The sequence below is a fragment of the Lates calcarifer genome, linkage group LG15 (genome assembly GCF_001640805.2).
Source record: "Lates calcarifer isolate ASB-BC8 linkage group LG15, TLL_Latcal_v3, whole genome shotgun sequence".
In the NCBI taxonomy this organism is placed as follows: domain Eukaryota; kingdom Metazoa; phylum Chordata; class Actinopteri; family Centropomidae; genus Lates; species Lates calcarifer.
This window is the reverse complement of record NC_066847.1, coordinates 25,060,485-25,083,931: the sequence shown is the minus strand read 5'-3', so window position 1 is coordinate 25,083,931 and position 23,447 is coordinate 25,060,485. Positions and strand designations below refer to the sequence as shown.

The 23,447-nt window shown below is 37.9% G+C and overlaps 1 protein-coding gene across 10 annotated transcripts; it reads right to left on the bottom strand.

Moving 5' to 3' along the window:
- Positions 1-16,390: 16,390 nt before the first annotated feature.
- LOC108889124 (uncharacterized) lies at positions 16,391-22,923 on the bottom strand. 10 transcript variants are annotated; one of them, XM_018685471.2, is made up of 14 exons: positions 22,835-22,923; positions 22,169-22,266; positions 21,526-21,808; positions 21,260-21,405; positions 20,840-21,131; positions 20,525-20,670; positions 20,105-20,396; positions 19,790-19,935; positions 19,370-19,661; positions 19,055-19,200; positions 18,635-18,926; positions 18,316-18,461; positions 17,896-18,187; positions 16,391-17,726 (listed from the first exon to the last, which is right to left on the bottom strand). In XM_018685471.2, the coding sequence occupies exons 2-14, from the start codon at positions 22,230-22,232 to the stop codon at positions 17,552-17,554; spliced, it is 2,712 nt and encodes a 903-aa protein (XP_018540987.1). In that variant the 5' UTR covers positions 22,233-22,266; positions 22,835-22,923; the 3' UTR covers positions 16,391-17,551. The 10 variants fall into 10 exon arrangements, with proteins under 10 accessions (XP_018540987.1, XP_050932141.1, XP_050932137.1 ...); XM_051076184.1 differs by lacking the exon at positions 18,316-18,461 and having other exon boundaries at positions 17,896-18,160; positions 18,900-18,926; XM_051076180.1 differs by lacking the exon at positions 20,525-20,670 and having other exon boundaries at positions 20,105-20,369; positions 21,105-21,131.
- Positions 22,924-23,447: the final 524 nt, after the last annotated feature.

Genomic DNA, 23,447 nt, shown 5'->3' with positions numbered 1-23,447 from the left:
CATTTGCCTGTAATTAGAAAAATAATGAAACAGGCAAATGTGCATAATATTGAGGGCAGGAGATGTGGATGGGATTCTAATTGATGCTAGACAGTTCAGTAGATAGTTCAGTATAAGCAATGCATTTTGCATCTGAGGGCATCTCTCTGATTTTTTAAATAAAGACATACTATGTTTATGCACGTTAGTGGTATAAACATTGGTGTATCTTTGTCTGTGTATGTAAAGTATGACTGCAAGGTGAAGGAGGCAATAGTTACGGAACTCTCAAGTTGCCCTCATAATTTTTATTTTTATTTTTGCCCTCCTAACTTTTAAAAAAGTGAAATGTATGTGAAATGTAATGTAAAGTGCAAAGTTTACAGTTGACCAAATTTGCTTATACTTTTGTTTAGATTATAATTGTCCAGATTATGTGCAGTTTTGACAAAGAAAATATAAATGTAGCTGCACTTGTTTATGACAACCATAATCATTCAGTTGTGTGTACATGTCCCAGAGAGTCAGCTGACTGGCTGTTCTTCTCTGTGATAACATAATATTCTTGCCTGGAAGATGAAAAAGGTCGAGCTCAACAAAGTGTACATCAGTTAAAGAGGATTTTTCAATCTTATGGCAAAATGTCTCAATTTTCAAAAGCTAGACCTTGAACTTGCAAGGTGACAAACAGTTCCAGGCTCCAACCCATCACCTTAATTCAACCGCTTGTCGTTAAAATCGCCAATTTATCAGATGCCTGTGTTATCAGAAATAACTTGCTCTTGGCAGTTGTGGAAAATTGAAGATTTGCTCTGGATTGGGTGGTCAGTATGTTGCTTGAAATATCAGATTTTAAGACAAAGTGAAAGCTGGGGCAAAAGCACATCTTCTGAACAACTTTATAGTTTGAGTACAGTGGCCTATAAACAAAGTCATACAACCTTTTAAAAAAGTGTGTGTGTTTTGTGTATATGCAAATATAGATTAGTTTGGTGTGGTAGATTTATCAAACCTCATCAGATACCAGAGGGCAAAGACTGACACGGTTGGATATTTCAGAAAAATTTGTCTCTTTCAGTTTTACAAAACAGCGGCACTTATCATTTAATGTCTAGTTTAAGGAATCACCATGATGCACAAGTGCTGGTTGTTTCTACTAAAATCAAATCCATAACATTACATATTCTATTGTCAAGGAGAAAATAAACAAATGGGGTGAAATGTAATAAGTAAATAAGGAAGAATAAAAAATAAAAATCACAACCTCCTAATATTTCAATCCAAATTCCTTATGACATCAACACCCATACTGACCTCTAGCACAATCTCCAACAGTCCACATGACATATATGAAACTATTTTTTCACTTTGCAGTTTGAGGACAACTCAAAGTCAAACCTATAGCTCATTCCATGTGTGGGTGTCTCGATTCATTTTCTCTTGACTTCCAATTTAGAGAGGTAAAAAAAAGAGTAAACCCCATGGCAGTGACCTCTGCTGTAGGGCCATGAATAATGGGGACTATTAGTTGCAAGGCACTGCATTCTGAGAAAAGTAGTCATTTCAGCCCCAGGGCTGTTTAATTTAGACATGGGATAGAATGTGACATTTTTGTAGAATGTTTTGCATACGCCCAAAAATATATATCTAGTTGTATGTAGAACATGCTGCAGGTCACAAACATACTGTATCTCACATGCCCTGTCCCATAGGTGCACATTGAATTTCACATGCTCTTAACCTGTTTTTCTCTCTACCTCCATCCTGCTTAAGCATGCACACTCTTATAGTGAATAAAGTATTTGTTTCATAGTAATGATAAAATGATGCAGTTTGTAACAAGACCCACAGAGTTCAAGTTTTGTGCCAGTTACCATGTTAATTATTGTGTTTGCTTTATCACCCCACAGTGGCTAAGCTGTATAAGTGAGGCACCGTTAAACCATTATTAAAGCTCAGCAGCCATGACTTAGATGTTAATTTAAGGTCCCAATGGTTAAAGAGTGCAAAAAATAGGTGGGGGTATTTGGAGTTTGGAGAAGCAGCACAAGCCAAGTAAATAGATCAAAATAAAGAAATCAAAGCTTCAAAGACTAAATTCTTTCAGTTGAATTGGTCCAAGGATAATGATCCATTTAGCCAGTCTGGGAGTTTGGCTGCCAAAGGCAGGAGGGGGAAATTACTCACCCATCTCCAGCAGAGAAATGTTTGTTTCCCAGCCCTGCCCTCAAATTATTTCAATCAAAACACAAATTAAGTGCAATTAACGGAGTGCTAAAATGCTCCAAACCAACTGATATGGAATCATTAGGAGTCACCTCAACCACATCTCCTTCTTTCTTTCTCCCTCTCCTTCTCTGTGTCTCTCTCTCTCTTCATCAATGAGCCCTCACTCAGGGTAAACTTCACACTTCATTAATTAATTCATCACCTAAAAGCTGAGTATTGATTTTCAGTAATGGCTTTACAAATCTAACGGACACCTAGCTGCAGAAATAATTAAAAAGAATGCGTATTTGCAATAAATCATCTTTAAAAGGGTTAAAAGTCTTGCAGGTCATCAGGGAGTTAGGTTACAATATCAACAAACAGGCTCTAATATCCCCTAGTCACTGAGGACACCAAAGGACAGCTTTTACGATTGTTATTTTTTACCATAGTAACAACCAAAGTGAGCTTAATGTATGTCATGAAATACAGAGGCAGAAACTGAATCATCACAGAATAGAAACTTAAAAGTGATGTATCGATGGAGGGTTATTGATTAAGTCAGCACAAAATATAAATGACTAAAGGTCATGGAGCATACACATTTTAAGTGAATGAAGATGGACAATTTTGCCAATATTTATGAAATGCATTTCTTCAGTGTAATTTATTCTACATTTGTTCTGTGGGGATTTTCTGTGGTAAACCCCTGCCATAAAATGTATTTTCATTTAAATGATGCCAAATTGCAGCATATTGTTACTGTAAAGAATCTGATGAGAGTTACAGTGCAGAGAACAATCAAGACAGTTATAAGGGATATATATCAGGATAATGGACATTGTGCTGGAAGGCTGCGTCTTCATTCCCTCGACTCATTTCCCACCAGGGCATGCTGGGAGAACATGAGGCAATGCCAGCTTTGAGGCCATACACCCAGAGCTAACTGAGCATGTTAGCTCCTGCTCAACAGAGACCCACAGCGTGTGAGTCTGTGTGTGAAGAGACACGTTCACAGATCACTGAACTAGACCCTGACCCTGACACTCAAGTTATCTACATCATCCACACAACATTTGGGGACTACACCTACATCAGGTTAACTTAGAGCAAGGCCCAACTGGGATGCAATCTTTTCATTTTTATGCACTTACTATTCTGTTTATTTACTTATAGTTTGCTTTCTGTCATTTTCAGAAGTGCATCTCTTTTTATGGCACATCCACAGGGCTCAGATAACTTCATAGAAGTTGATATAACCCATGTGTACTGTTCAGTCCACATAGAAACCAACTGGTTTCTGTCAATACGGAAAAGATTGGTCAATACCATTGTCAAATTGATATATCATGTTTTTTATAGAAAATCAATACAGCTAATTACCATTAGCAAACTGACATTACTGGTTCACGATCCCATGTGGTTTCCGAATGATTTGCTGATGGCCTTCAAAGTTGGGTGAGGGAAAAAATCCCACTGATGGTTAAAACATCTAAGTGGCTATTTTCCATCCTTGGAGATGTACATAAAGGACTGAGATGAATGGTTTGTTTGATATAACTGGTTAAGTTTTGTAAGTCATTCATTGTAAGCCTGTCAGTATATAGTGGCAAGAAAAAGCATGTCAACCCTTGGGAATTCCCTGGTTTTCTTCATAATTGGTTGTGAAATGTGATGTGATTTTCATCTAAGTTATAGTAATGAACAGACACCATCTGTTGTAACTAATAAGACACAAATGATTGCATTGTTCTTGTCCATACTGAATACATCATTTATATATTCATAATGTAGGTTGGAAAAAGAACAAGAAAGAAGAAAACAAAGGTTAAGTGGTGTCAGATGTTAGCAAACCTGGAGTCCAGTCAATTAAACCAGTTTGGAGGTGTGGGTTAGAGCTACTCAGAATTGTAAAAGAGCACCCAAACATTTTGAGTTTGCTGATGCTTCAACTGATGTGAACCATGCCTTACAAAAAAGAGATCTCTGAAAACATATGATTAAGAATTGTTGATCTGCATGAAACTAGAAAGGGTTACAAAGAAAATTCAAAGAGTTTAGAAATTCATTATTCCACAGTTAGATGTTTTTTTAGGTCAGTGGAAGTAGAAGTGGGCACTCAGCCAAGATTACTCCAAAGGCACAACACAGAATCCTCAATGAGGTAAAGAATAAAAAGTTAAAGGCTTAAAGTAATCATTGGAACTGGTTATCATCTCTGTTCATTAGTATACCTTACACAGAACATTGAGCAGGCAGGGTGTCCATGGCAAGACACAATGGGGAAAGCTACTGCAAAAAAATTTCCAAGTGCCTGAAGTTTGCTGAAGAGTACCTTGACACTCCACGAGATTTCACATACCTTTTTCTCCCCACTGTATCTGATATGCTCCACAGTGCAACTAAAAGCTTCATTCTAGAGGAGAACAAAATGGCAATACAATGAAAATAGTTGTACTGTATGTACAATTTCTCCTTAATACTAAAATTGCAATGGCTTTAGCCCCAACAAGGTGAATTTGTCATTGAGAACATGTAAATGTATTCAGCCAACACCTTATATCATAGTAATCACAACGTATCTCCACTGGGGCAAAGCCTGTGATTTAAGACTGGAGACTCTGTTTTATAACACTCTTTAAATTTCTTGCTCACTCTCCCTCCCATTCCTTCCTTCTGCCTGTATGTGCTCCATTTTCAGCTCTCTATCTTACTTTATCTCCTCTCTCTCTCTCTCTCTCTCTCTCTCTCACACACACACACACACGCACACACACACACACATAGCAAAGGAGAACATAAATCTGGATAGTGTGCCAGACTGGGCCATGGACACCATAATTACAGAACATCAAATGAAAGAATTAGTGTCCCTTTTCTCATTGCCATGCAAGACTTGCAAGTCCTCTGCAATTTCTCAGCTTACCTCTGCTTTACACCTACACATACAACACATTTTCTCTCTCTCTCTGACACACACACACACACACACACACAAACTAACACATGAACAGGTACACAAGTAGTTTCACAAGGCTGCAGACAAAAACCACTGTGCAAAAATACAGATAAGCACACATACATGCTCGTACACATACTGTATGGACGTGGCACATGGGCTGACACCTACAAGCATGCACCTGCATATGCAATCATCATCTATTCTGCACTCTCCAGAACACACTAAAAAACTACTGACTGATGTGGATACTATGTATTCGTTAAACTGTATCTTTAAAGGCATCATAAGGCTGATTATGTCACATAAGAATTAATAATGTAAGCGTGATGTGGGGTTCACTGCAAAGCTGTCCCACAGCATGTGATGGGCCTAACGTTATAGTGAAAATCTTGGTTGTTTGCTTGAATTAAAACTAGTATTACTGGTAATATTTTTAATAGTCAGACTCCTGATCTTGTTGGATTGTTAAAATCGTCTGAATGTAACCATACTGTGCTGTACCTTATACCTGAGGTTTTTGAAAATGAACACTATTACTGAAAAAGTTATTACTTTTAATGACTCTTAGCTAATGACCAACTCTAATAAACTTCTGTGTGTTTAAAAAAAATAAAATTAATAAAAATTAAAAGTTGATTCTTGAGAGGCATGTCATTAAAAGGTAAATATTTCTTTTGTGTCGCTGAAATTCCTAATGAATAGACCACCTCCTCACTTTGTTTCTTATTAGTTTATGTAGTTTATTAACTAATACATTATTAATCTTTGTTTGATTTTAGCTGTTGAAGAAAGGAATGTGAGACAGCATGCAATGGAATCAGTCATATTTAAAAGCTACACTTATTCTTGTTATTATTCTTATATGAGTAGTTAATTTGGTAGCCTTAAAGTTTTTTTATTACAGTCATTTTCTCTTAGATGCTATCTAACAAAGGAGAGAGGGATTATGTTTTTTTTTAGACGGGAGGAAAGGAGTCTAAACTAGTCAGTATCAACAAGTATGGTTTCAATATAATCAAGGGTATGATGTGTAGTGTGGGGATTAGAAAACAAAATATCTTCTAATTTGTCACCAGCTAGAACAATTCAATAAGAACACGACAAGTGCTCTTTCTATGCATGAAAAACAATAAATATTTGTTGGCAATGCTCCATGTTATACTCAGTGATATGGCAACAGTTGAAAGTCTGAGTGTTCAGTGTTGAGTATTTTTGCTTCTGTTTATACCACAGAAGATGAGAGAAAAATGTGCCATCTACACCAGAAGTACCAAAGCCAGTTGTGCGTCTTGATATAATGTCCTTGTCACACCACTCTAAATCCTTTGTGTTAGTGGAAATGCCCCAATCAGAGATCCACTATGTACAATATTGATGCCATGACAGACAGGCGATCCATCCACATGCCCTCGAATCTCCAAATCCCTGAGCTGAATTGCCCCAATCACAAACCCACTATGCAGACTCAGCGACAGGCATGCAATGCTACAACACTGACAGTTCCTCTCACCTATACCTTTCTTGTCAATTACCGCTCCACAGATAGATGGAAAACTGCACATCTCAGCAGTTTCAGAGCCACACTCAACTCAAGCATTTCCCAAGGTTTTGATTGCAAAATAACATGAAAAGCTCAAGGTAGTGGCTTTTGAGGCTGGCTCCCTATGGAATGTGAGGGCATACAAACGGCTGCCTTTAAGTCCTAACTGAACATAACAAGGCCCTGGAGTTAGAAAAGCCCTGGGAGAGCTTGACTGGAGATGAGGAAGAGAAGGAAAAGCATTTATATGAGAGAAAAAGGACAAAAAATGGAATTTCACCAGCACAATATTTTTCAAATGAAAAGAACCATTTATTTCACAAAAAACTGTGTGTGTGTGTGTGTGTGTGTGTGTGTCTGCCCGCTACAAAAGAAATGATGTCACTTAAAAAAGACTAGCTCAAATGAGTGAGTGTTTTCCTTAGTGAGGAAGCATTAACAGGGTGAACAAAAATAAAGAGAATGATTTTAAAAGCTCAGTTTTACTGTATGACTATGTTCCTCTGTTACCAAACTCACAGAATGAAACAGCTGCAATATAGTTCAAAGTACAAAAAAGAAATGACACATATATCTTGTTGTTAATAAGATTACATGGTTGACTTCATTTTGGCAAACATGATTATAATCAACTTTATTTTTTTTGCGATACAAGTATAATGATTTTACCTTTATTATCCTTGAAGATAATTTCAGTATTGTTGTAATTTACCTCATTAATAAATGCTAAAATGCTAAGTTGAGCACTAGGAACATCAACTATCCCTGCTGCCGTGTGTATGGCAGAACAATAATGTATGTATGAGCATTTCTCACTCCTATAAATAATGTTCACAGTACAAATCCGTATGTCATTGTAAATACACATGGCTTTATTGCCCACATAAAATATATTTCTATTCCAGCATTGTCTCGATGACTGTACAAAAGGCTAACTTATATTGAGGATTCATTATCATGTCAATTACCTTGCCATTGTTTTGTTTAGCCCTATTTACATTTTATGTAGTGGGTCTGTGCATTCAAACCTAATTGACATTGATTTCACAGAAAGAGGTTGGAGCCTTGCCCATAACACAGTTGTTTCCTCACTACTTGACAATCAATTACAGCTTTATGAATAGACCTGTGTCTATGTGGTTAGCATCTATCAACACAGCCCTCCATAGCCACCACTACCACCCATGAAGTTCACTTATGATTTAAAATCCATGGGTAATAACCTTTTCCGTTTAGAGGCTTATTTACACATCACGACAGATAGGAATAACAAGAAATGTTTGTGATGTACCACTCTGGTTGGTTGGGGTTATAAATATTAAAAGAACCCCCAACTGATTTCCATTACCCTACTAGCTCAATTCCACCTAATAGAGCAATCAGAGCTTACACTGTTATGGTGCTGCTACTAAGCCACCTTGCTCACAGGTTACACCCAGTTTGAGCATGTGTGACAAGGACTGACAGCTACAGAAATCAACAAAAGTGATGTTCTAGTTTTTACATACTCCAGTCCAGTCCAGTCTGCTTAAGAACAGTTTGTCGTTTTTCCTATTCCTTTAAAAGTATTATCTGGGATCAGGTAACATGTTACTTTTGTAACATGTTCATGTTCTTACTGCCCCTATTTTCTCCACAAGATTTTCAATAAATGCAGTTTTAGTTCTAAGCGACAAATACCGAAATGACAACACATCTCCTGAGGCTACATTGCACATTAAATGTGTTGCTCTATGCAGTGAAAATTGCTGCAACTTCCAACTTTTGCATTCCAAACCTCATCCATCAAATGCAATGGGGCATCCAATTGCATCTCATTGATTATTAAAATAAAGAATCCCACCTGGTAGATCCTTTGCCTTTCATGGCAGAAGGGGTCAGTGAACAAGAGCTGGACAGAAATGAACTCTGATGTAAATGTGGGAGTATCACTTCAGATTTTTCTCACTGAGGGGATGACTGATGACTGTTTTTCTGCCCGACTGCCACAGTGGGTTAAGACAAGGGGCTTTATGATGCATGGACATCCTTCGTTACTAATTAACCTTCATACCACACTAATTAATTAGATTCTAGCAAGGTCAAGCTTTCTAAATGGGACAATTAAGTGCCTTCCTCATACAATATTGCACAATAAAGAGCCTAACAAAGAGACTGGCTAGATACACTTTACAGAGAAAATAGTTAGAATAGCAATAAGTAAAACATTACATTACTGTGATATTATGAGGAATTTATAAATGTATATAGGCAAGTTATTGGTATTTAAAATGAGAAGATGATGTGACAGTGACCAAGGACGGATAGGGGTGAGAAGTTCAAACAACAGCTCAGAAAAACACTGGTTTGCACCGACACGAAAGATGGCTGTGGATAGTAACAAAATATTCAAATGAAGCAAGGTAATAATAGGGCGATGTGAGCGTGCTGTGGGTCTAAGAATGTTTTAACAACACATTAGAGATTTCACTAATGATAGTGGTAGTGAACATTAGCACACATTTTCATTTTCTTTCAAATGCCTAACAGATCTATTACAAAAAAAAAAGATGTCATGAAAGAGGATGTGAAAATCAGGAAATTAAGTCTGCATGAGTACACACACACATTTTCACTAGCAGGCGTAATGGACCAGTTGGACAGGACAGCTTGCTTATGTTGAGGAAAAACTTGTCAAATAATGCCACAACCACATGCAAATGTGCGCGCACACACAGTCATACACACATACGCATGCACTTACATAGTTCATTACATACGCATATGCATATGTACAAACACAAGTGTACTGTATATGTGTCTCATACACATTTGCATATTTTGCACAAACGTGAGCACGCAGACACAGGCGGTGGGGTAGGTATCATTTAAACGACTACTCCCCATGCACACTTGAGCCCATATCTGACTAACAGTGTGGAACCAGCCAAATGTGGCAGCCAAATGTTCCCCATCCTCAGGCTATCCCTGGACTTGGCCTGGGTACAGCAAATTGTATCATTGCGATGTGTGCGTGAGTGCTTGTGCACCTCTGTGTGTACATTGTGGATGCACTTCAGAGACACAACAGTGGGTTTGCGGGATAAAATAACTGTATTGACTGGTACTGAATAATGCAGTTGACTTGAGGTGGTGTTTGTGCATGTAGAGAGATGACATGGCTCCTACTTGGTTATGTGTTAAGACCTGTGGTTTGTTAGTAAATCAGTGTCAGGGCGTGTAACTGTGTGACTGTGCAATTTATTAACCAATCAGTAAACAGAGAATTAACATGCAACAATATGGACTAATTGTCTGGTGATTTCTATTTGTTTAAAATAATCTAGCAGAAAACAAGAAAGTAAGCAAACAAGCTAAAAACAGATATTTGCTGGTCCCACCTCCTCAAATGTGAATATTTGTGACTTTTTTCTTTTACGTACCTTAGGAAATGTAGGGTTTACACCTCTGATTCAACAAAATATGCAATTTAAACGTAGTGTTTACATCACTAAGAAATATTTTATACAAGTTGGTTGCAGTCTTATTAAAATAATGCTATAACTGTTCTCTTCTGTGATTTTAGGTGTAAGAGCAATGCAACCAACAAGATATTTGGTTTATGAAAACAATTTTTTCTTCGTCTTAAATGCTCATCAGAAGACTCTTTTCTTTCATAAATGCTTGGGTGACTTGTCAGGTTTGCGGCAGACATGGATGAATGGTTCTGCAAGGTTTGCAGTGCCATGTAGGGAAAAAAAATAGACAAATTATTAGGTCACAATGACCTAAGCATCAAGACTTTAAAATGATTCTCATTTAAACCCTTAATTTATGCTCTCTCTCTTTTCTGTCAAAAACTGAATCCCACTGATACACTGATTTGTGCTGTTCAGGTGTGTGTGTGTCTTCATCTATGAAAGTATGAAAGTTGTGGAAAATGTAGAAATAAGTGTATGTGTGTGTGTGCATGTACTTCAGATGTCTAACTGTGCATCTGACAGAGATTAATAGGCAGTAACCCCATCTTGGGATTACCATGGGGATATAGGCCCTATATTTTAGCAACTGCCACATAAATAAAACCACAGGGTACCATTTGGTGACAGTAACAGAGATAAATAAATCTGAATTTGAAAGAAAGAAAGAAAGAAAGAAAGAAAGGTCAAACATTTAAAAAAGTTGTTTCTCCCATTTCACTCGGGTCACTTTGAGAACCAAATTCTTCCAGATGGTGTTTTATAAATTTTTATTTATTTCTGGGGAGCGATGTGGTTAGATGACATGGCTGATGAGAATATTTCTGTGATGTGCCCTGGGACAAATGAAATGCTGTAAAGACTGCAAGGTTAAAGAGCCTATTACACAATCTGCTTAGATCACAGTTAATACCACAGGTTTTAGCATAATGCCCTTCTCAATGTCTTTTAAAAGGGATTCTCATTTTGGGAAAAATACTTGCTGTCTTACTGAGAGTTAGATGAGATCAGTATCAATTTTATTGCTATTTAGTCAGTTGAGAGACTGGTTCACCACATGTTCAGGCTAGCTTAGTGCAGAGATTGCAAGCAGGGTCAAAGAGTTCTGTCCTCCATCAAAGGTGCCTTTCAGCTACTCCAAAGTTCTTGTGCTTTTTAACATGTGAAAACAGAAAATCAGACTTTATAGGTTTTAGGTATGCATCAGAGTCTTCACTGACCAACAGTGACTAGAGCTAGTGGATGCACACCCACCTGACAAAGATGCAGGTGATTCTTGGAAGTATGTGTTTACCTTGTTAGCATCAGAGATAAAACTTATGAATTAGTTTAAGTTATTTTCTGGCTTTTTGCCTTTATTTGATAAGATAGTGAAGAGAGAAAGGAAATGGGGAGAGAGAGTAGGGGATCTCAAGTGCTGAAGTTGAAGGCAGCTGGACTTCTTTTAGGTTTCTTGGAGACATTTCACCTCTCATCCAAAAGGATTCCTCAGTTCTGAAAACTGGTTGGGGAGTCCCAGGTATTTAACCTCTTGGAGGTGCTCGTGATAGTGGTTAACTCACCCTGTCATTATGTGAGTCGTTGGGGTCACATGAACCCAGGTGTGACTCGTTGCTCCACCCTGACATCATGAGAGTCGTTCAGTCACGTGTCTCAAGGTGTGAATGGGGGTAAACCGCCTGGGTAAGGATCTCAGTACTGCATTATAGGTGGCTGATGGTTGGCGTCGTAGGCCGCGACCTCTGTTTAAAGATGGACATTCCAGATGGACATAGATAGCCTCTCTCAAAACATCTGTCCTCTCTATCCAAAATGTGGACCTTGTTGTTGACAATGTCCCTTCTCCTTTAGATGTAAATGAACAGTCGAGTGCATTGCACAGCATACACAAGGTTACTCAACTTGTGCTTGGGAGTCTTGTCCTTGGGATGAACCAGTTTCTGTCTAAGGGTGTTGCTGGGTCTGAAGAGCACCAGGATGGTGTGTTTGGAGAAAATTCATTTGAATTTCTTCTACAGGAGTGGAGTGACATTTTATTTTAATTTCCACCTATCAAACCCAAATCTCAAATACCCTCTTGAATTTTGTTAGGTTCAACTTTCAACATTTCCAAGTAACTTAAGTTGTACTGTAGCTCAAACCCAGAGATTTGTAAGGAACTTTTGTTGGAAGAGAAGGCAGAGACACTCTGAAGTCTACTTGTCTGAAAATGAGACAAACAACACAAGCCGTTATGCTGTATTTTTTATGAGTTACTTGTTCCAGTACTGGAGCTTGGAGCATTTCTCAACTATTAAGTTGATAAATGTACTAAGCTCCAGTGATGTGCATTGCAGTAAAAGTGCAAGATGCTCCTGAAATTGATCTGAAACAGTCAGTTGATTGATCCTCTAGAGATTATGACTGGTGATTGAGCATCCCTTCACTGAAAAGTCAGTGTAAATTATGTCCACTGGCATACTCTAATGGTTTTCATGATAAACAGTAATGCAGTAATATAAACAGAAACCATTCTGCCCTAGTAACATACAAAATATAGTATATGAATCCTGACTAGTTCAACATGTTGAAGTCTACCAGTTTACTCTACAATTTAGCTACTTTATAACTCTCTCAGAACAATGCTATGATAACAATATTTTCTAGAATATTTAGGTCATTGCATCAAGTCTGTTATACACATGTAATCAGATAAAAACCTCAGAGAGAGAGACTGAGAGTATGTGTGGGTGTTAGCAAGAGAGATGAAGGGGTAATTAGAGAACATGCTTGTATTATATTCATTCATCCACCGGGGAAGTCCAGCAACACAATGCTTAGGCACACAGAGACAAAATGCCACATCTCCAGGTGTAATTTATTAGGGAGTGATGGTAGATAATATGGATGCCCTGGCTCACACAGGAAACAATGTGTTATCCAGTTACCATTACACACAGCTAGCACTGCAGAGGGCTTAGATTAATGATGCACCTGTTTGGTCTATATGGAGTACACGTTAAAAGCCAATGGCTTGCATGTATTAAAGCTTATTAAGAGGCCAGAGATGGAGAGAAGGAGAAGTGGTTAGAGGGTGATGGAAATTAAAAAAGAGGAGAAATGAGGAGATGGAAGAGAAAAGGAGATAGGGGGGTAAAAAAAACACAAGTGTAAAAAAGGAAAGAACAAAGCATGGGAAGAAGGCAGCAGGGGGAAAAATAGATGAAAGACATAAAACAGGAAAGACAGTGGAATACCCAAATGCTCCCAGAAAGCACACTAAATTAATCAGATACATGTACATAGATGCCACAGTGCATATATTATTATCACAGAGACCATTGTGTTGGGTTTACTATAAATTAAAGTCCATTACAGAGCAGGGTTCACAATATTGACAATAAAGAAGCATAACCAAGGGACACATTTATCTCCCATAATGGCAAGAGAACATTACAACCAGAGACATAAAGTAAAATGTTCCTTGTTAACTAGTTGCAGTATTTATATAAATGTAACAGGATACAAAGTGAGTGAATGCTCTAATCACAGCTCTTCTTTACAGCCTTTGAAATAAAGATCTGGTTATCAAATGACTATGCACCACATACATTTCATATCCTATCTTAACAATTTGAAATGCAAAAGTTCAAACTGTAAGTAGTAGTAAGTGGAAGCAAGTTTAGATCAGATACAACAGAATATCCCCATTCATATCACAAGTTGTTATTTTTCCTACTTTTTGCCACACTTCATTATTAACCAGATTATAATTTATTCTGTTTTGAAAAATATATATTCAATATTCAATCTACCAAGAATACAGGTGGACTGATGTTCCATTTACCCCACCATGAAAGAACAGATTTTGTTCCACACTATTAAGAAATGACTGATAGGGAGGAGTGACAATGATCCAGCCTCCATGACAACCTGCTATCATTACAGTATCAAATGACCCCCTGGGCTATATTACAACCACCCAGTGTCACCAATTACTAAACAAAGATAAGTTGTAATATTGCAAATGTGCATTTATACTGTCTGTTGTCAAATGTTAATGTTGCATAGAGGTCATTTGGGCACAGTTTGATTCTGTATTGTGGCATTTGATGGACAGAAATGCAGCAAATTGCACCCTGAATGAATGGTGGAGAGATGCTGAAGCAAGACAAGTCAGACCATTATTATTAGTCATAACAGGAGTAAAAAGCTAAGATGTATCCTTCTGGGCTAAGACTACTATTGCAATATTTCAAGTTAAAGCCTACTTTTAGTCTGCCCAGTTACAAAACACAGTACAGCTAACAGTGGCTGTGTACACCCTGCACACTTACAATGCTGTGTATTTTGTGTAGTGTACTAATGCAGACACACACATGGCAGGTTGTGCTCATATTTGTGAGGAAAAATAGAAATCTATACATAAAATAGTGACAGTGTTTTGTTTATATTGCAAATAAAACACTCATATTAAAGATTCTTTCATAATTTTTCAATTTAACTTCATAAATAATCTGAATTGTGTTGGATTGTGGATTTTGGCTCTAACCTCTATGATAGAAGTCAATGGCTGAATGAACCTGTGTCTCAGAGTACTCCCTGGCTTCCCTTACGGACCTGAAATGACAAATATACAGTCTGGCTAATCGTCAGAGAAGTGCCCTTGCTATTACACACTGCACAGCCCCACAGGGATGGTCGGAGAGAAAAGAATGGATAATTTGCTGATCTGGACATATTCTTTCTCTCCCTCTCTCTCTTGCTGCGCATGCATATGTGCGTCTGTGCCTGAGTCTGTTTTGTGTGTGTGTGTGCATGTGTGCGTGTGCGTGCATAGGTAGGGAAGTGAGTGTGTGCAGATGTGCAGCAGAGGGAAGAGAGAGAAAGAGAATAAATGACTGTAATAAATGAAGATGAACATTCCAGGGCCTCTGCTCTCTTCCTGTGTTTTTCTCAATGCCCCCCCCTGCCAAATATGTATTGATTTCCATGCATATTTATAATCTGTGCTGAACCAGTGGGTCTCTAGTGTTTTCAGAGGTGATAGGCCTGCTCCATGGAGCAGAATCAACAATATCGAACACACACAGAATCTCCAATCCCTCCTCTAAGCTCTGATGATATAAAGCATTCATTTCCAACTCTGGTTTGTTCTGGCATTGTGTACCTTGGGTGTGGTGGAAGGTCGGTTTAGGGTTTTATATTGTGGTCAAACATTATTTATTCTGTTTTCACCTATTGGTTGTATTCTCCTAATTAATATGGATATATGTACTCTGCTGTGTTGTATTTTTGGTGCATTGTGTGCTTTACCATACAATTTACTGCATTAAGTCATTTCCTCTTCCAGTCTCTCTTCCATTTTCTATTCTTCGTGCATGACATTTGATGTCATTATATGCCTTCATATCTGAGTTACTCTTCAGGCTGGTTTATATGGCACTTTGATTAGACAGCATCCCCCAAAGACATCCAGCATGATTAATACTCCACTAATTCTTTGATTAATTGTAATTTTACACAATCATGTTCTACTTTTCTATGCTACCTTAAGACTTATTCCATTCATTTCTCTTCCATCTGACATTGTGAGCAACTATGACTTCATCGTTTATTCCCTATCAATAGGCTCTTTGAGCATAGAGCTCTCAAAGGGGAGACACGGGATAAAGACAAGAGGCAGGTCTCCTAAGTGGCTCTTCATCTGCCTGCTGTCAGGCTTGACCTTGCTCTGATGGCTTTGTGGATGTGTGTGTGTGTGTGTGTGTGTGTGTGTGTGGAAGAAAGAGAGAGCATGTTTCCTCAGTACATTTTGTGTGTATTGAAAATACATTCAGGTCCTTGTGTGTGTCAACTTGAATGCACTACCCTTTGTATGTTTACAAATTCATGTGGCATGGGTAGCTTAAATGCTTGTAAGTATGTGCATTTGGGACCAATATATGTATTTGGAACTATGTATAGTGTCTGACTAATCAGGTAATATGCTTTAGAGGGCATCTTGCTATCTCTCTATATCTCTCTTCCTCACTGTGAATTTCTGTCTTTCTCTAACCCAACATGTGTTTAATTAGTTTGGTTGATATTTTTTTTGTTTGTTCTTTGTTTTTTGTTTTTTTTTTTGTTTTGTTTTGTTGTTTTTTGATTCCAGTCTTTCTGTACTGTGTGGGATACACAATTCCTAAGTGACAAGTGATCACTGCAAATAGACCATGCAGATATATTGTACAGGCAAGCACAAATTAACACACAACAAACATAGACAAGCGTAAGCAGGCTTTATTTATTGTTGAATATTCAAACATACATGTCATCCACATCAAAAAATGAATAAAATTGTATGAATTCAAACATCCAAGAAAACCATGTACCAACATGGAGAGCCATTGAGACATAGACACAGAATGAACATGCACTTTGTTTGTGTCCAGTCTTCCAAACAGTAATTAAATGCTAGGTGAAGCACAAAATACTAATGGTTTGATGGGAGATTTCCCTTGGTACCGCATCCCCTCACTCAGTTGATCAAAAAAGAGACAAGTGATGGAAGGTTACACTGACCAAGTACGATGACACATCTAATGAAAACAGTACAAGTCTGCCCACCACCTACACACCACCTTTAACACAGTAGGGCTATGAGGAGACACAACTAGTATGTGTCCTTGTTCTTTAGCATAGCACATGAAACGTAACTCAATCAGTCTTAAAGGGACTAAGATTAAAGGACAGTTATACATTCAAATTATGAGAGGAAAACTATAGTACAAACAAGTGACAGCAAGAGCTGAAGCTTTGAGCAGGTGTCCAACAAAGTGATGTCCTTCTGCACCTATCCCAGTACCCTAATGACCACAATGTTGAGATGGAAGAAATTCTGTCTAATCTACCATGTGATACCATAGCTACAAACAATATTTCTATACTAATTAATATTCCTGAAGTGTTACTATATACTTATTTGGAGGGTCCAGCTAAAATCTTTCCACTTTCAACAATTAGTATTGAAATATTAAACATATATTGGCTTGAAATCTGAATACATATTTAGAGATTTATTCTAAATCTGAATTATATAAATCAAAATATATCATAGGTTTATTGGATGTGTAATTTAAAAAATGATTTCATCTGATGAGTTTACTGATTCTTATTGTGCAATAGAAAAAAGCAACTTGGCAAGTAGGTGTTAATATCATATAAAGAGACCTCAGGCAACTGTTCAAAAGCGATAAAAACACTGTTGAATAGTTCCAGGTACTGTATGCCAGCAAAAGAGAATGGCAACAATTGAACTTTGATATCAATCATTAACTATGAGTAAAAATATTTTAATCAGGAAATGAAGCAGAAAAAAATGTCTGAATTAGCTTTAAAATTAGTAGTACACCAGTAGTACAGGTGTAGGGAATTGTTTCAGACTCAATTGCAGCTATATTCAGGGAGATCATCTGATTCTGTTCCAGACACCTCTACCTCACACAGTGTGAGGTATTCTTTTCTTCCAGGAATCACAATGTTTATATAACGGCCTTCCATTCCATTACACACAAAGGTTTCGGAGGTCCCAGCTCCGATTGAGGAAATCACAGCACATCTGAAGAAAAAGACAGGAAAGCAGAATTATTGATAAACAGGTCTGCCCTAAAAACAAACAAACAAAATTATTATAGATATGATGTAGATACTGAGTGCTCTCATTGATTGTACCTTAAGAAACCATGATCAATTGTTCAAATCTGATATAAGACAGACAGTGCTGTTACCTGGGATTAGCATTGCCATTGTCATTGAGAGAATTTCCAATGTGGATCTCAGCTCCATCAAGCCTTTGGTGGCAACAGTCTTTTCTGTTGGTGATGGTGACAGTGTTGATCTTATACATCTTAAGAAGGTCCAGTCTCCACCATGGTTTGTGATCATTTTGGGTGTGGGTACAGGATCCCGCTGACCACATGCTGGCATGATTTCCATCAATGGCCCTTTCAGGGACAGCATTCCCATACAGTGAGGACTGAGTCACTTGTCCACCTCGAGCAATATTGGCAATTTTAGTACCTGGACAAAGGTAAAAAATATGTTATTAAAGATAGTATAAGGGAGGCACAAAAGACACGTGTTGATCTGCCCAAAACACTCTATTGGACAGTTTTTATAGTACAATTCAGCAGTCAGACCAATGTTACCTGAAGGCTGACCAGTAACTTCCACCTCACACAGTGTCAGGTATTCTTTTCTTCCAGGAATCACAATGTTTATATAACGGCCTTCCATTCCATTACACACAAAGGTTTCGGAGGTCCCAGCTGCGATTGAGGAAATCACAGCACATCTGAAGAAAAAGACAGGAAAGCAGAATTATTGATAAACAGGTCTACCCTAAAAACAAACAAACAAACAAAATTATTACAGATATGATGTAGATGTTGAGTGCTCTCATTGATTGTACCTTAAGAAATCACGATCAATTGTTCAAATCTGATATAAGACAGACAGTGGTGTTACCTTGGATTAGCATTGCCATTGTCATTGAGAAAATTTCCAATGCGGATCTCAGCTCCATCAAGCCTTTGGTGGCAACAGTCTTTTCTGTTGGTGATGGTGACAGTGTTTATCTTATATATCTCAAGAAGGTCCAGTCTCCACCATGGTTTGTGATCATTTTGGGTGTGGGTACAGGATCCCGCTGACCACATGCTGGCATGATTTCCATCAATGGCCCTTTCGGGGACAGCATTCCCATACAGTGAGGACTGAGTCACTTGTCCACCTCGAGCAATATTGGCAATATTAGTACCTGGACAAAAGTAAAAAATATGTTATTAAAGATAGTATAAGGGAGGCACAAAAGACATGTGTTGATCTGCCCAAAACTCTCTATTGGACAGTTTTTATGGTACAAATCAGCAGTCAAACCAATGTTACCTGAAGGCTGACCAGTAACTTCCACCTCACACAGTGTGAGGTATTCTTTTCTTCCAGGAATCACAATGTTTATATAACGGCCTTCCATTCCATTACACACAAAGGTTTCGGAGGTCCCAGCTCCGATTGAGGAAATCACAGCACATCTGAAGAAAAAGACAGGAAAGCAGAATTATTGATAAACAGGTCTGCCCTAAAAACAAACAAACAAAATTATTACAGATATGATGTAGATACTGAGTGCTCTCATTGATTGTACCTTAAGAAACCATGATCAATTGTTCAAATCTGATATAAGACAGACAGTGCTGTTACCTGGGATTAGCATTGCCATTGTCATTGAGAGAATTTCCAATGCGGATCTCAGCTCCATCAAGCCTTTGGTGGCAACAGTCTTTTCTGTTGGTGATGGTGACAGTGTTGATCTTATATATCTCAAGAAGGTCCAGTCTCCACCATGGTTTGTGATCATTTTGGGTGTGGGTACAGGATCCCGCTGACCACATGCTGGCATGATTTCCATCAATGGCCCTTTCAGGGACAGCATTCCCATACAGTGAGGACTGAGTCACTTGTCCACCTCGAGCAATATTGGCAATTTTAGTACCTGGACAAAGGTAAAAAATATGTTAATAAAGATAGTATAAGGGAGGCACAAAAGACATGTGTTGATCTGTCCAAAACTCTCTATTGGACAGTTTTTATGGTACAAATCAGCAGTCAGACCAATGTTACCTGAAGGCTGACCAGTAACTTCCACCTCACACAGTGTCAGGTATTCTTTTCTTCCAGGAATCACAATGTTTATATAACGGCCTTCCATTCCATTACACACAAAGGTTTCGGAGGTCCCAGCTCCGATTGAGGAAATCACAGCACATCTGAAGAAAAAGACAGGAAAGCAGAATTATTGATAAACAGGTCTGCCCTAAAAACAAACAAACAAAATTATTATAGATATGATCTAGATACTGAGTGCTCTCATTGATTGTACCTTAAGAAACCATGATCAATTGTTCAAATCTGATATAAGACAGACAGTGGTGTTACCTGGGATTAGCATTGCCATTGTCATTGAGAGAATTTCCAATGCGGATCTCAGCTCCATCAAGCCTTTGGTGGCAACAGTCTTTTCTGTTGGTGATGGTGACAGTGTTGATCTTATATATCTCAAGAAGGTCCAGTCTCCACCATGGTTTGTGATCATTTTGGGTGTGGGTACAGGATCCCGCTGACCACATGCTGGCATGATTTCCATCAATGGCCCTTTCAGGGACAGCATTCCCATACAGTGAGGACTGAGTCACTTGTCCACCTCGAGCAATATTGGCAATTTTAGTACCTGGACAAAGGTAAAAAATATGTTATTAAAGATAGTATAAGGGAGGCACAAAAGACATGTGCTGATCTGCCCAAAACTCTCTAATGGACAGTTTTTATGGTACAAATCAGCAGTCAGACCAATGTTACCTGAAGGCTGACCAGTAACTTCCACCTCACACAATGTCAGGTATTCTTTTCTTCCAGGAATCACAATGTTTATATAACGGCCTTCCATTCCATTACACACAAAGGTTTCAGAGGTCCCAGCTCCGATTGAGGAAATCACAGCACATCTGAAGAAAAAGACAGGAAAGCAGAATTATTGATAAACAGGTCTACCCTAAAAACAAACAAACAAAATTATTACAGATATGATGTAGATGTTGAGTGCTCTCATTGATTGTACCTTAAGAAATCACGATCAATTGTTCAAATCTGATATAAGACAGACAGTGCTGTTACCTTGGATTAGCATTGCCATTGTCATTGAGAGAATTTCCAATGCGGATCTCAGCTCCATCAAGCCTTTGGTGGCAACAGTCTTTTCTGTTGGTGATGGTGACAGTGTTGATCTTATATATCTCAAGAAGGTCCAGTCTCCACCATGGTTTGTGATCATTTTGGGTGTGGGTACAGGATCCCGCTGACCACATGCTGGCATGATTTCCATCAATGGCCCTTTCGGGGACAGCATTCCCATACAGTGAGGACTGAGTCACTTGTCCACCTCGAGCAATATTGGCAATATTAGTACCTGGACAAAGGTAAAAAATATGTTAGTAAAGATAGTATAAGAGAGACATAAAAGACATGTGTTGATCTGCCCAAAACTCTCTATTGGACAGTTTTTATGGTACAAATCAGCAGTCAGACCAATGTTACCTGAAGGCTGACCAGTAACTTCCACCTCACACAGTGTGAGGTATTCTTTTCTTCCAGGAATCACAATGTTTATATAACGGCCTTCCATTCCATTACACACAAAGGTTTCGGAGGTCCCAGCTCCGATTGAGGAAATCACAGCACATCTGAAGAAAAAGACAGGAAAGCAGAATTATTGATAAACAGGTCTGCCTAAAAACAAACAAACAAACAAAATTATTATAGATATGATGTAGATGCTGAGTGCTCTCATTGTGTGCTGTTACCTGGGATTAGCATTGCCATTGTCATTGAGAGAATTTCCAATGCGGATCTCAGCTCCATTAAGCCTTTGGTGGCAACAGTCTTTTCTGTTGGTGATGGTGACAGTGTTGATCTTATACATCTTAAGAAGGTCCAGTCTCCACCATGGTTTGTGATCATTTTGGGTGTGGGTACAGGATCCTGCTGACCATATGCTGGCATGATTTCCATCAATGGCCCTTTCAGGGACAGCATTCCCATACAGTGAGGACTGAGTCACTTGTCCACCTCGAGCAATATTCGTACCTGGATACAGTTTGAAAATTTGTCAGTAAAGAGAGAACAATGTTCTCTACTGGATACTTGATGTAGTTAAAAAAAAAATCATCACTTGGACCTGGACAAAGTTTTAAAGTTTGACATTACAGCATTTTTGATTTAAGCGTTAACAGTTACTGAACAGTTTTTTTTTTTTTTTTTTTGTCATTGTTTGTTTTTTTGTTTTTGAACTGGTTTCTACAGAGGTAGAAAAACAAACAATCAAATAAAAATTTTGGGTAATAATCTGCACAACTTAAAATGTTGAAGTGAACTGGCAATATTACATTGTAATTAATTAAGGAAATATCAACAATTTGAATGAGCCAATTAGAAAAGTAATCTCACCAAAAGAGCAAGTTGTCTGTCCTAGAACAATCAACAAGGCAAAGGCCACAGCTGGAGTCCTCATCCTGTGGAAATGTTCACCACCTCCCCGTGGAGCACTGAAATAATTTCAGTAAACCTTGATTTAATGACATATGCATGTATTTATATACAGATATGTACATAATACTAACATATGTTTCAAAGTAGTTACTTGACTAAATGAGTCTTTTGAAAATCCAGGTACCTTAATCTACCTGTTTCTGTGTACTTTTATTTCTCCACCATGGAAAACATAAGTGAAAATAGACTGGAAGGTTAATGAGTAAATACAAGTCAGAATTGCATTGGGCCATGTATGATATAAGCTCCAGATGGATGTGAATTTAGTCTGAAGTGTCTGCCATTAAAAAAATAAAATGACTATTTAAAAAGTAATAAAACCATTACTAAAAATTTGAAAAGCTCCCTTGCTCCCATACTCTGTGCATCAAATATTACATGCATTAATATAATTAAACCAGTGCTTTAGCATGGTCCTGTTATTAATATTATATATTATTATTATTGTACTTAGCATTACCAAGCTGCAAAGTGGTACCAGATTCTGTTTACTGACAAAATATTGCATGTAGTAAAAAATAAGATAAAAGGAAAGTTGACCATTCTATTCTACCGAAGACTTACCTTGAAGCTCTTGAGTACACTGGAAGAAGCGATTGTGATTTCCATGTGCAGAGAGAATGCAGTTCTTATATATCTTTGTCCAAAGCATGATTGACAACTGTTTGATGAAGAAACATCCTGGTTAAATAAAAGACATTGACTTTGTACCATTGCATACTGTTTATACACACCCTTTTCAAGTGGTGCATGTGATGTTGGTGTACATGGCCCCTAAAAACAAAGGCACACCCTGAGTTTGAAGAACAGAACATGGGTTTTGTTGCAAGGCACATGAGGAAAGATACAGTATATCTGTTAAATACACAATTAAGCATTCTTACATGAAAAAAGTAAACAACTGTTTGTTTCTGTTTTTGTGAAAACAACAAAAAGATGTTACTATCTAATTTTACATTAAATTACTGATGAAAGGATTTGCAGTTTGTTACTGTTATTTGCACTTAACATGCAGATGTTACGTATTGTATTTTTGCAGATTTTTTCCACTGTGAACTGCAGTACATATATCATTCATGATACTGTATATGTTATTGATTAACTAACTGCTACCAAAAAGTACTACAGAAATATTTTTTTTCAATACCATGTGATTTGAGAAATTACTCCTGGCAGT